General features: G+C 42.4%; 1 protein-coding gene across 1 annotated transcript; it reads left to right on the top strand.

Moving 5' to 3' along the window:
• The first annotated feature begins 8,628 nt into the window (after window positions 1-8,628).
• On the top strand, window positions 8,629-9,573 carry LOC135701400 (uncharacterized). The gene has a single exon (XM_065222184.1). The coding sequence runs from the start codon at window positions 8,629-8,631 to the stop codon at window positions 9,571-9,573; it is 945 nt and encodes a 314-aa protein (XP_065078256.1).
• The last annotated feature ends 4,389 nt before the right edge of the window (window positions 9,574-13,962 follow it).

Genomic DNA, 13,962 nt, shown 5'->3' with positions numbered 1-13,962 from the left:
TCAGCTCTACTGCGCTGCTGTCTGGATCCATAAGGCTCCGTTCCGGTCATAATTCCTAGGAATAAACTGCCGTCCGTTTGTCCTTAATCGATACAGAAAACTGCCTATCTTCCCTGCCCTCTCCCTGCACGGTCGTTATTGTGCGTCTTTAGGAAGCATTTTCGGCATAAAAGGATTTATTGTGCGTGAGATCGGCCGGGCTACATTTACCTTTTGTAGGATGAATTTTGAAGCGCTGAATTGATGAAAGGGGGATCGGTATTTATGAATGTATGGTCCTAACTACTTTAATTGGCGTTTTCCCGGAAGAGTGGCAGGGTGTGGATTGATTGCATTGCGATGCTTGCGTATCTGCATGCAAAATTAGGTCCTTGGAATTATTATTCACGTTAAGATATCAGAAACTCATGGCAAATAATCAAATAGATACCAAAGTACACAAACTCAAAAAGTATTCACTCGGCTAACGATTGAATGTAGTTCAGACAGGTACAATCCAAGATGCAAGAAACAATCGTGCATCCTATTTTTAAAACTATTTCCTAGTTGGTACTGTGAAGGTTAAGTTAGATTTCTTTATATGCGAAGGAATTGTCTTAATTCGAAATCTCTATCAAATTCCCTGGATAAGGATCTTGAAATTTTTACAGAGACTAGAGTTTTAGCTGGCTAACTGCTGAACAATGCGTACCATTGGTACGGGACTAGGACATTACCCCGAATACCCCATTTCCTCGAATGTAATTACCGCGAATGTATTACTATCCTGAATTTCAGAAAACCAAAGATGGAACTGCTTCCTTCTCTATTTTCTTTTTCCTCTGTTCGGGAATTTAAACCACCAAGCGACCAGCAATTTGATCTATTGTATTTTTTTTAACTAGTTCGTTTATTTACTAGGCTCAGTCGTGTGTGACACTTTGCGGAGCCAAACATGAGTAATGTTTGAATTCACATTTTAAACAGCAGCAGTGCTAGGTTAGTTTTGGGTACCAATTACTCGTAGCGGGCTCGAGGTTAGTTATTTATTTACTTATTTATTCTATATAATTCAATCTGACTTCAAGTCTAAATGAAATATGGGATGGGAAAAAGCCTTTTTGAGATAGCACATTTGACTCAAAAAGGCGTAAAAACCCCATATCTTTTCACAAAACAGTACACATACACATTTTCACAAGGCATTATATGGTTTACAGATTATAAATAAAACATAAATAAGTTCTTGAAGTGAATCAATCAATAAAACAATTTTTAGTTGGCAACTGCAAACAGGTCACTCGTCAGATGGCAGGAACCAATGTCGTGTAAGTAATGGCTAATCATGAAACAAAAAAAAAACACCAGGTAGCACATTCATTTTCCTAGTTAATTATTGGACAGATACTCACCAATTGCATTATTGTTCGATTCAATATTGTTGATTATTATTAAGTTGGCGTTGCAGAGTGGTGGCAAAACTATTGAAGTCAAATCTGCTGGCGATTTCGTTAAACCGAAGTGTCATGAATCTAATTGGATCATGTTGTCCATAACGAGTGTGACGGTTAGCTAAATGCAAAAAATTGCGTCGTCTCAAAGGTCGTTCTGGAACATAGGGGAAATGCATGTAATGTCGGCCTAAATGCCCCTAATTTGGGCCCATACATAAATTCAGCAATCGACTAAGTTTTCAATAGCGACCAAAAATATCCATTAGTACCGTCCCAATGACGCGTTCATCTAGATAAAATTGATAAATAGTAGATTTTTAGCGATGGGCCCAATCTTAGCTTGTAAATATCGTTGGTTAACACCTTAACCACGAATACAGCATGCACAGTCGATCTTCTTTGTTCCAGGGTATCAACTCCCAGCAGCATACAGCGATGTTCATATGGAGGAAGATTCATACTAGGGCACAGTAGAGGGACTCCAGGCAGAGAGGATCGCGAAATCCATCAGCAAGCTTAAAGATGACCCCGAGCTGCTTATTAGTATTTGCTAACACATCTTCACAATGCGGTCGGAAAGTGAGTTCACGGTCCAATATCACATCAAGATCCCTCACCTGATCCATGCGTTCGAGAGTTTGCCCAGATAGCTTATAGTTGAAATATAACGGTTTACGCTTTCTACTAAATGAGATCGTGTTGCATTTGGCTATACACAAATCAAGATGATTACGCTTGCTGCAGTCCTCAAACAAATCCAATAACCGTTGCAGCTCCAAGCAGTCTTCAATACAAGCACATAACATATGGGGAACTCGGTCATAACAAATCGACCCCATTTCAGTGATTTCAAGTGGTATAGTAGGGCATCGATCTGTTAAACTGATTATACCAGCTGTAAATTGAGAAAGGAGATCAAGGGGGTAGTCAAATCTAATAAAATATGTCTTACTTGGTTTATAAATCTATGTCTTTTTAGCGCTCTTGAACTCATGTCTTTGTTTTGCCATAATAATTTACGTTCTTTATTTACAATTATATAGCTTTATTTATAATTGTAAACTATCGTTTGCATAAAAAAGGAAACATTTTTTGAAGATGTTTTAAGCGATGACCTGCCACCTAAAAACGTAATTTCAAACTGCCATGTGTTAACTGTTTACAATTCAATTTTGAATGCTACACGTATTTCTTTTCTGTAATTATGACCAAAAATTGGAGATACTGCAAGCGAATACTTGTTTATTTCTTTAAATTTACGTGGGTATTTTTTTCTTCATTTGCCTTCTATATGATAAAATTAGATAACAAATGTATGCACCATTTTTTCCATTGATTTTTTTTTGTTGGACCCAATTGCATCAAACTTTGATTTCATTTCATAACGCAGGAGGAAAAATACGACCACACAAATTTGGAGTTTAATGCATACAGTTTAAGCAGCAACATTTTGCAACAAGTGTCCTAGTTTATATATATACAAGTATTGAAAATCTTAAGAAGCTGTCAAAGTTCTACCGCCAGTATAAAAAAAAGCCGAATACTAAAAAAAACAGTGCGCATTGAGAAATTGAAGTATATTTGCTGGCGATTCTTTGAAGCCTTGTTCATTTGATAGCTGTAGTGGAACTTCTTCTTCTTGGATTTGATAAGTTTTTTTTTTATTATAGTCACTTGGGTCATTCGTGACTTGTCCGGAGGTGAGATTTGAACTCGTGACTTTGGCGTGAGAGGTATGGATGTTAACCACTACGCCGGGGTCGCCCCCAGATTTGATAAGTAAAAGAGACATGAATCTCTTGATATTGTGGAAAATATGCAGTGTTTTGAGCTGACTTGCATCTTTCCATTCACAAGAATTTTGCAAGAAGGATGACAAATGAAATTGAGCACTTATCGATACCTGTAATACCCAAGGTTTCACCCCGTTCTATTCTTCTCAATTCCGTATAATTGAATGTTGCTAAATCCTTTGATAAGCCCCCATAAGCAAACGTCAGTCTGTGCGAGAAACATGTTAGACATTACCTTACCCTTTCACTCCAGTGAAAAATCTCATAACCTTTTATTCTTTGTATGAAGACACGGTGGCTCGCTGGTACCATGGTGGAGTGAAGAGATAAGACAAAATCCGCTAGACTTCAGGATTTTACCATAGGAGTAAAGAGTTAAAAATCCACCGTCAACGTCAATACTTATACGTTATTTCAAAACTACTCAAATTTGGGTAGAATCCTCCCAGATCGATCACAACAGAATCTACTCAAAAATCGGTAAAATATGTTGGGAGTGACAAGCTGACACATGAGCGACATTGGCATGGATCCAACCGACGTTGTTCAATTGTTAACCTGTCACTCCCAACATAGTTGACCCATGTTTTGATCGATTCAGTTTTGACAATTTCAGTTGTGTGTGTGTGTGTGTGTGTGTGTGTGTGTGTGTGTGTGTGTGTGTGTGTGTGTGTGTGTGTGTGTGTGTGTGTGTGTGTGTGTGTGTGTGTGTGTGTGTGTGTGTGTGTGTGTGTGTGTGTGTGTGTGTGTGTGTGTGTGTGTGTGTGTGTGTGTGTGTGTGTGTGTGTGTGTGTGTGTGTGTGTGTGTGTGTGTGTGTGTGTGTGTGTGTGTGTGTGTGTGTGTGTGTGTGTGTGTGTGTGTGTGTGTGTGTGTGTGTGTGTGTGTGTATTCAATCTAACCCCCACTGGCCGGCAGTGGTATTATGGAAGAAATTTGCTTACAACAATCCTTGATGTAATAATTTAAAGCAAGTTTAGTCCGGGAGTTAGAAAGCGATAGCTCTACTGCAGATTCAGCAACCCATTTCAGAATGCCTGGTAATTCACGTCCATTCCGAGGTTGCTTTCACATACAATAAGCCCCGCATGTAAACACTACCGTTATCATATGAATAATGGTACTGCAAACACACTTCCAGATTTCGAAATGTGATGTTTCGAAATCTGGCGCGTATTTAGTAATATATGGAAATACGCATTTATGATTGATTATAAATCAGATGGATCTTACCAAATTCTGCCTCCGAAAAAGGACCGGTTTGTTCACTCGCGATAATCGAAAAAATCTTCCGCGTTGTTTTTATAACCCAACACGACATTTTGAATCACTTTCGATGTTTTTCATTTGTACCGAATTTTTGCTTGACACCTCATTTGCGTGCATCCTCCGGAAGGCAGACCACCAGCACCAAGAAAAAAGAATACCCGGTTAAACTCTTCTTGGGAGGGAGGCAAAGCACCAAAAACAAGCGAAATGAAAAACCGACGCGACACCACAGGTACACAGCTACTCGAAACAAATTCTTGTCCCAGATTTTTCGAAAAAAAAAACTTCTTAAGACGTGATAGATCTTTATTTACACTTATCCACACGCGAAAACTAATATTTGTTTGATTTGGTACAATTAAAAAATATGCGCAAAACAGATGAAATCAGCGCCAGCGAAAACAAAACCAACCGTTCGCGGGCAGAGCCTACTGCGTTTCATTCAGTTTTGACAATTTCAGTTTAACTCAAATTTGGGTAGTTTTCAAACAGCGTGCACTGAGCATGCAACCAAATATATGGTTTTCTTTCATAAGGGCCAATTTCACAAACGTAAACACTGACTTTTCCACGAACTTCTTGAGAATGAAAACTCGCTGAAAGTAAGGCACCATGATGCTTGTGTGTAGGGAAAGTCCCCATAGCTGATAGAATTGCTGGGTTACATGGATTGACTTTGAATTACAAGATATTTACGAAAGAAGCCGACGTTTCCGACATTGGCCCATATGAAGACTCAGTGTCGAATCACGAAAATTTAATTTTGACTCATCGATGTCCAGTTATACCACTGAGGAAACACAAAAAAAAGGGGTCAACTTTTAGTCAGCAGTTTTGCATGAAGTTCCACATATGTTATGTGATACAAGTGATACAAATAGCTCACATTTACAAGACGCTGAACTAGCAGAACGCTCATCAAAGTACATGGATTTAGGTATCAATTTCGTTTGGAAGGAGCTAGGTAGGAAACTGGTTTCTGAAGCCTCCTTCAGATACTACTCTCGGACGGTTGACCAAATCCTGGCTGGGCAGGGGCAAGTAGCACCCCAAGCACAATAAGTTGCTGCAACTTGAATGTGACTGGAATGAGTTAAATACAGGTAACCACAACTTTACAGTGACAAGTGTGCTGCTAGGGACAGAAACAGGAGGATAATAAGACTAGGACACAATGGCTGGAAATTGTTTTGAAAAGAAGGGGATTTTCACATCAAACTCTAACATCAGACAAACAAAGAAATTCGAAGATCTTGCATGTAGGGAAGATCACGGGTTCCCAATACATCTCTTTCTTCACGGAAGGGTTGTCTACCTCGGTCCACTAGGGTATCCAACAGTCGTGCTCTGGAGGCGTCATTACCCGGGCAATACCAAACTACGTGATCGATGTCACCATAACCGGTTCTACACCTACATATATTGCTGTCAACAAGGTTTGTTCTATAAAGATGTGCGTCTAGCTAGTAGTGGTTGGACATAAGTCTTGACATCACGCGAATGAAGTCCCGACTTACATCCAGGCCTTTGAACCACGCTCTCGAAGAAACATTTGGAGTAATGGAATGTAACCACCGCCCAAGAGAACTCTCTCGCAAAGGTGGCCTTGTTGTGCGGCCACCTTTGCGAGAGAGTCTGCCTTCTCATTGCCTGCGATTGAGCAATGTGAGGGGACCCATACAAAGGTAATCCTATATGATCTTTCGACCAGCAAAGTCATCTGCTCCCTTACATTTGAAAGGAAATAAGATGAGTGCCTACCTTGTTTCATCGATCGAATAGCCTCAATCGAACTGAGACTATCCGAGAAGATGAAGTAATGATCTGTGGGCATGTCGGAAATCATCCCCAATGCGAAGTTGATTGCTGATAGCTCAGCAACATAAACGGAACAAGGTTCCTGAAGTTTCCGGAAGGCGGTTGAGATGTCTCGGTTGTTGGGTTCGGAGGAGCAGGCAGGAAGATTGGAGAATCTGTCGTTGCACATGTGAGGTCGAACACAGCTTTCTTCAATTCGATCTCTGAATTTCTCTTCACTCCAAACATAACAACCAAACTTCCGGATTGTATAAGCAATTGGAAAATTACAGAGTGGATTGATCTCGCCGATCCTCTCTTCAATCACACGGCCAAGGTGGAAATTCTTTTTGGCATCTTGGATTGGGACAAAATGATGTTGAGTCACACCTACAAACTTTCGGATGGTAAACCAACTATTCGTCAAACCGTATTCGACTGGGTTGCTGGAGGTCCTGTAACCAAAAGGAACAACTTCCCTATTGTACAAGCTCTTCCGGTAACCAACGAGCAGTTAAACGAACAACTCGTAAAATTCTGGCAGCTGGAGAGCTATGGTCAAGAACGAATCTATTTTACCGACGAACAACAGGCTGAAGATCACTTCATGTCGACACATCATCGTGAAGAATCTGTTCGTTACGTTGTCGCTCTGCCATTCAAGGACATCGACACGGAATTGGGGGATTCTAGTCACATGACTCATCGTAGACTTCTCCTCCTCGAAAAAAGATTGATGAAGGATCAACACTTGAACTCAGAGTACCGAAAGTTCAACCAAGAGTACATAGACTTGGGGCATATGAAAAAGGTCAGCACATTCGATCCCTTCGATCCTTCAAAGGAAACGTGCTTTTTATGCCACATCATGCCGTCCAAAGACCGGAAAGTAGTACGACGAAGGTTAGAGTAGTTTTCGATGCGTCATCGAAAAGTAGCAATAAATTATCGTTAAATGATCATCTAATAGTGAGTCCAACCCTGCAGCCCCATCTAGTGTACATTCTTCTTGGTTTTCGAGTCCACAAGGTCGTCGCAACAACAGATGTTTCGAAAATGTTCCGGCAAATGCTTATTCGGAAGAAAGATCGTCGATTCTTGTACATTCTGTGGAAATCCAGTCCCGAGGATGAAATTTGCATCTATCAACTCACTACTGTGACGAACGGTACAGCTTGCGTGCCCTACCAAGCCACCAAGTACATTGTTCCAAATATGTGCAGACGAAGCCGAAAAATTTCCATTAGCTGCACAATTTGGGAAAAATCTGTGTATGTCGACGATGCATTGTTCGGTGCTGAGACAGTGGAGAAAGTTTTGGATATGCGGAGACAGTTCGAAGGCATGCTGGTAACGGCCGGATTCGACTTGCACAAGTGAAGAAGTATTGGCGGATCTTCCTATCGAAAAACTGGAGCAGAAGTTGCTGTTTAGCGAAGAAGGGCGTACAAAAACACTTGGGTTAACCTGGAAACCCGCTCAAGACATCTTTAGTTTCGAGATCCCGTTAGCAGCATTCAGCAAAGGAGTTCCCACAAAGCAGAAGGTACTGTCCGAAATTTCCAAATTATCCGATCCGCTTGGCCTCGCTAGGCCAGTACTGATAGCAGGAAAATTGCTGATGCAAGAACTATGGAGACAGAAGCAAAACTGGGATCAAGCGTTGCATCCAGAACAAGAACAGCTATGGAACGAGTATCGACGTCAACTGCACACGATCGAAACTGCCAGGATCAGCCGCTGTGTGCTTCCTCTCGAGAACACGAACTGTGTCGAACTATTAGGGTTTAGTGATGCGTCCAATAAGGGCTATGGGGTTTGTCTGTATCTCAGGTCACGAAATGTCGAAGGTCAAATTTCAATTTAATGTGTGTACTCAAGGCCAATCGAGCCACGATTCTGCGCTTAGAACTTTGTGGAGCCGTTCTGCTCGATCAATTAGTCCATCAAGTAACACGATCCCTACCAGTTGAAATCAAGCAAGTCAGACTTTGGAGTGATTCAACAATTGCACTTAGCTAGATAAACACCTGCCCCAGCAAAATAGACGTATTCGTATCCAATCGAGTCGTCAAAATTTTGAAGTTCACCAAACCTGGTGACTGGTCTCATGGTCACGAAAATCCCACTGATTTGATCTCACGCTGAATCATGCCAGACGAACTGAGGACAGCCAAATTCTGGTGGAAAGGTCCACCATTCCTGAAGAATCCCGACAAAAGCTGGCCAACGGACGTAGAACAAGTTCCTGAGCAACGTCTTCCCGATGCCAATCACTGCCTTGCCTGTGTTGGTTGAGAGGTTCCAGCTATTCAACGACTGCAGCAGTTACAACACTATGGTTCGAGTCATAGCACGGATCGAGCGGCTGTTCCAAAACCACAAGCGCCGCTCAGAAGAAAGGCTCTACAGAGAGTTCACCAACGAAGAGATTCGGCAAGCCATGCTGACACTCGTTCGTCTCGTCCAGTTGGAATCCTTTCCGGAAGTATTCGCCCAATTGCAGAAACAGGTAAAGATAAAGAACAGCTCACTCATATCGCTCTCTCCCTTCGTAGACCTCAACGGTGTCCTCAGGGTCAGAGGACGCCTAGCGAAGAAGACCTGCTCGTTCGATCAGAAGTACCAGATGATCCTACCGTCAAGCCACCCCTTCACCACTGCCATCATCCGCCGTTCGGTACATAAGCTCAATATGCACGCAGGCGCATTAACCACTTTGTGTGCCATCCGAAGGGAGTACTGGATCATTCATGCGAAAAATGCCGTCAAGAAGGCCATTCAAGAGTGCATACGATGCTCCAAGAACAACGTACGCCCAATACAACCGAACATGGGTGATCTGCCAGTCTGTCGTTTGGAGGGAGAGTACCCGTTCTATCGTGCTGGCATCGATCTCTGCGGGCCAATCTCGATCAAACAACGCAACAAACGATCGACCATCGTTCACAATGGCTGGAGTGTGCTGTTCATTTGTCTCGAGACAAAGGCCATCTATCTCGAGATCATCAGTGAGCTGTCCACCGGAGCATTTATGGCAGCTTTTGATCGGTTTGTCAGTCGACGAGGCAAACCAGCAACCGTTTGGACCGACAACGGTACAAACTTCGTCGGTACAGCGAACGTACTCGACGAATGGAAATCCTTTTTCGACAGTATCGATAACCAAGACGGTATTCGACGAGCAGGTAACGAAATTGAGTGGCGATTCAATCCCCCAGAGGCTCCGCAATTCGGTGGAATCTGGGAGGGAACATTCGACAGACCAAATCCTTGCTGGTGAAACACACAGCAGGCGCAACCCTTTGTTTCGATGAGCTATCAACTGTATTGGCACGTATCGAAGCGGTGTTGAACTCTCGGTCTATCACACCGCTATCCGACGACTCAGAGGACTTCGAGCCAATAGCTCCGGGTCACTTTTTGATCTTCAGACCATTGACAGCTATAAGCCGTCCGCAAGTCAGCGATTGAGCCAAACACCCGAGATTGCGTTTCGAGCAAATCACCCAAATTATCCAGCACTTTTGGGATCGCTGGAGTTCCGAGTACCTATCGTCGCTACAACAAAGTTACAAATGGCATACACGGATTGAAGTTAAGATTGTACAACTTGTACTAATCGAGAAGCACAACTTGCCAGTGCAACAATGGTTGCTTGGTCGAATTATCGAATTGTTTCCTGGCTCCGATGGAGTTGCGAGAGTAGTCAACGTCAAAACCAAGAATGGAATCCTGCGAAGACCTGTTTCGAAACATGTTTTATCGCCTGTACCCAGTAACGGTTTTAGTAATTGACGGTACGTAATAATGACAATATCCTCTTACGTTTTTAAAATGAAAAACTCCGCTTGATCGGAACGGTACACAGTGTATGGAAGCCGGATAAAACCTCGAAAATCAAGTTATATGTTTTATGTTTCTTATACTTAAATTAGGATGTTCTCAAATTTTCAAGTCAATTCAATGAAAATTGAGCACTGGAGATGTTTTTGAATTTGATTGAATGAGTACGACTTTTGAAATCATAAGTTCTACCTCCATGATTGTTGCTTCCACCACTTTTCCGAGTATTTCAATATCTCATTTGTCTCACTCCATTGTATAACTGAACATGAATACCAATGAACTCATCCACGTACCCTATATTGTTCACCCTGATGGCCTAGGATGTGAACCAACCGTACCAAATTATCACCCAGATTGTATTTTTCTCTCATTGAATACCCCCATAGAAATTTCCCTTCTACCCTATTGTCCCCCCCCCCCCTCCCGGGTCCGATTGTATACCAATTGTGTCAGTCCCGACGAGCCAAAGCCAGCATACATATTCCGAGAGAATAATGATCACGGTCGAGCATCGAACGAGATGTGAGAAAAGATTTATTTAATGACAGTTTCCTATCAATTTAAGCCCCATTCATTTAAATAGAGACACATGATGATCATTTTGTCGTGTTGTGCTCACGTCTGTCCTCTCCCACTGCCGCGCGCCGTCAACCTGCAGCCAAAGCCGACACTCCAATTGGCATCATTGCCAACACAGTACGATGCCTCTCTTCTGCCGCTTTGGCCCGATCGATGTGATTCGCATTCACACGTTCGTTCCCAACCATCAGCAGCCCCCCAATGGGAAAGAGTGTGCAGGTCGGGGCGCTTGTTGCCTTCTCGTATTATTATTTTCAGACAGCCCCCTCTTCGCTTCGACGGAACGGTTGCCTTCAATTCGACGGCAATCAATTTTAATGAAATCTCGCACAGTATTGTTTTTATTTGAATCATTAATTATATAGTTCCTTCACGATTTCCTCCTCCTCCTCCCAGTCAGTGTGTATTTATATGATGCTTGAATGTACGCTGCTTCTGCTGCTGCAGTGGGATGCCGGTTTGGGATTTGAGCATCCCAGCCACAGAAGGGGAAACAACACAGAAACTTTTGTGACTGATTGTCTATCTCAGTTTATAATACTAGCTTTTCGGAATCTCGACGGCGGCGGCGGAGTGCTCCGGAGCCGGAATTAAAAAAAAAAATAAACGACTCGAAATTGAAAGCAAGTTGGATTTCAATGGGAGTATGGATCGTTTCGTTAACGAGCCCGTTCTATCTGGGTATAGCAGTAAATGCTGCGGTGTGCGGTGCACGCGGGACTGATTGAGAATCGGACCACTCAACTCGTTCGGGGCGGCCCGCTGAAGGAATCCATCCATCCGTCGATGAGCATCAATTGTAGATTCGGTACAACAGAGGTGCTCGAGGGTACAAATGAAGCACTTGGGAGTTTCGGTTCGGTTTGGTTGGTACTTGCCAACTAAGGTAATTTCAGTTGACTGACGGGAGTATCTTCCTGAATCGATAAAACCGTTGGTGATTGTGATGGTTTTGATGAGTGAAGTTTAATCAAGATGTGAGGAGTATTTGAAGAATTCATCGATTGTATGCTTTTATGAACTACCAGATGCCACCTTCGAGAAGTCTTTGAGTTCTCATGGTCTGTATGGACGTTAGATCAAATTACATTGAACTAAAGCAGTCAGGCATCCATGAGTAACCAGCTCCTAAGATTTTTTTTGTCCAAATTCAAAGTGCCGCAGTTCCGTGGATAATTACTGGTTTCGATGTATCTGCGAGCATTCGACGAGGGCAATATTCTACGTCAATCTATCCAGCGGGACAAAATTAACGAATTTCAAAGTTGATACGTGTTTGCAATGTACCAATAGCGTACCATAGCGTACCTTCAAGGAGTTTGAACGTACCTCAAAGCTTCCCGGAAAACCCGTGTCCCGCTGGATAGACATACGATTTCAGCAATGACCGAGTCGATCGACCAGATTTCTACGGAAATGTGACGTACCAAATCCGTACTTTACGAATCTGTCATTCATTTTTAACGTACCTCTTATTTTCACTTAAATGCTTATACTAAACTTTTTAAATCGTTTTATATATGAATTTTGGGCACGGAATTGAATTCTTCAGAAAATTTAAGCCCAATTTCATATAAAAAACACTATACTTAAGTTCATTCTAGCCAATTTGAGGACCAAAAACAGTTTTTTTTTAATTTGCATCCTTCGAACAAAACCGTTAATTTCATGAATAATTATGGAGACGCACGGTGCTGCTTGGAAAACTCCATCATAAAAAAAGTCTTGATAACTTTCTGATCGATCATGACCAACGTACCTAACTGGAATTCACTTTCTAATAGAATTTACCAGTGATTTAAATAAAAAAAATAATATTGTTTTAAAAATTACATTTTTTTCAATGATACATTAGAGAAAACCTGATCAAATGATCAGATATCCATCAGAAATTATTATATCTGATCATTTGAGTTCATCATGAGAACTTTAAATAGCAATCAGATCAGATCTTTCTCTAAAATGCATATAAAATGTGTTTGATAGAGCAATTGATATGTTTTGTACCATTTCCGCCTAGTTCCATTGTAGAAAACCGCTACATTCAAAATGAATAACTAGCACTTTAAAGTAGTTCCGTATCACCTGCATTCAATAAAAACAAAACATCATCACGTTTTTAGCTACTGAACCGGAACGTAGGTGTCACCACAATACATTTTGTTTTGCATTGATCTCCTATGGCTCATACCGTAGTAGGCTGTGTATAAAAGAAAATGATTTACTTAGTTTGACAGTTGCACCATGACGAAGTGGCAGCGTATTCGTGATTTGTCCCACGCGCGAATGTCGCAAAAAGACATTTCATTCGCCGTGGGAGTGTCCCGGTGGACCTTCAAAAGGGTTTTAGACCGAGAAAAGAAAGGACAACTATCCGCGAAGGTGGCCACAGGTCGTCCGAGGTCAGCTCGGGTTCCGAGGGTTATCGCTGCTATCAAAAGGAAGATTCGGGTGAATCCAGTGCGTTCAATAAGGAAAATGGCAAAGTAAAACGGGATCAGTGACTTTACGGCACGGAAGATCGTAAAGGAAGATTGCGGGGCGAAGTCGAGGGCACGGAAAAAAAACTCACATGATTACCAACCGCATCCGGGAGCTACGAGTCGAACGATGCAAGAAAATCTTGAACTTCCTTAAGCGAAAAAATCCGGTAATCCTGTTCACCGACGAGAGCATGTTTACCGTCGATCCCGTATCAAATTCCAGAACCGACCGTTATATTAGTTCTCTTCCGGTAAAAGACGTGGCCGACGAGCACAAGAACGTGTATCTGACCAAGCATCCTGCTAGCGTTATGGAGTTTGGATTGGTGGCTTCCGATGGCAAAAAAATGGACACGGTGTTCATTCCAGAAGGCGAAAAGGTCAACACGGAGGTCTACATAAGTATAAGTAAGCATATTCTTCCGTGGATCAAAGAACAGTACGGTCCGAAGCCAAATGTTGTATTTCAACAAGATGGGGCTCCGTGTCACACTTCGAACCGCACTCAGAAGTGGTTGCAGGAACATCTTCCGTTCTTGGCGAAGGATATGTGGCCGCCATCCAGCCCCGATCTTAATCCGCTGGATTACTCAATTTGGCGCGACATGAAGGCCAAGGCCTGTTCTAAACGCCACCCGAGTACAGCAAGCCTCAGACAAACATTGACCCGTACCTGGAGAGAAATGAATCCAGACTACATTATTAGAACCTGCCGTGCATTCCGGAAACGTGTGGAAGCCGTAATTGCAGCAAGGGGAAAC

This window comes from Ochlerotatus camptorhynchus, unplaced genomic scaffold, assembly GCF_037179485.1.
Source record: "Ochlerotatus camptorhynchus isolate MF236.1 unplaced genomic scaffold, CSIRO-AGI_Acam_v1.1 ptg000159l, whole genome shotgun sequence".
Taxonomy (NCBI): Eukaryota; Metazoa; Arthropoda; class Insecta; order Diptera; family Culicidae; genus Ochlerotatus; species Ochlerotatus camptorhynchus.
The sequence above is the reverse complement of the archived record's forward strand: the minus strand, read 5'-3'. Positions and strand labels throughout refer to the sequence as shown.

Coding starts and splice junctions, on each gene's coding strand:
- LOC135701400 (XM_065222184.1), top strand. CDS start 8,629: ATGGTTCGAGTCATAGCACGGATCGAGCGGCTGTTCCAAAACCACAAG.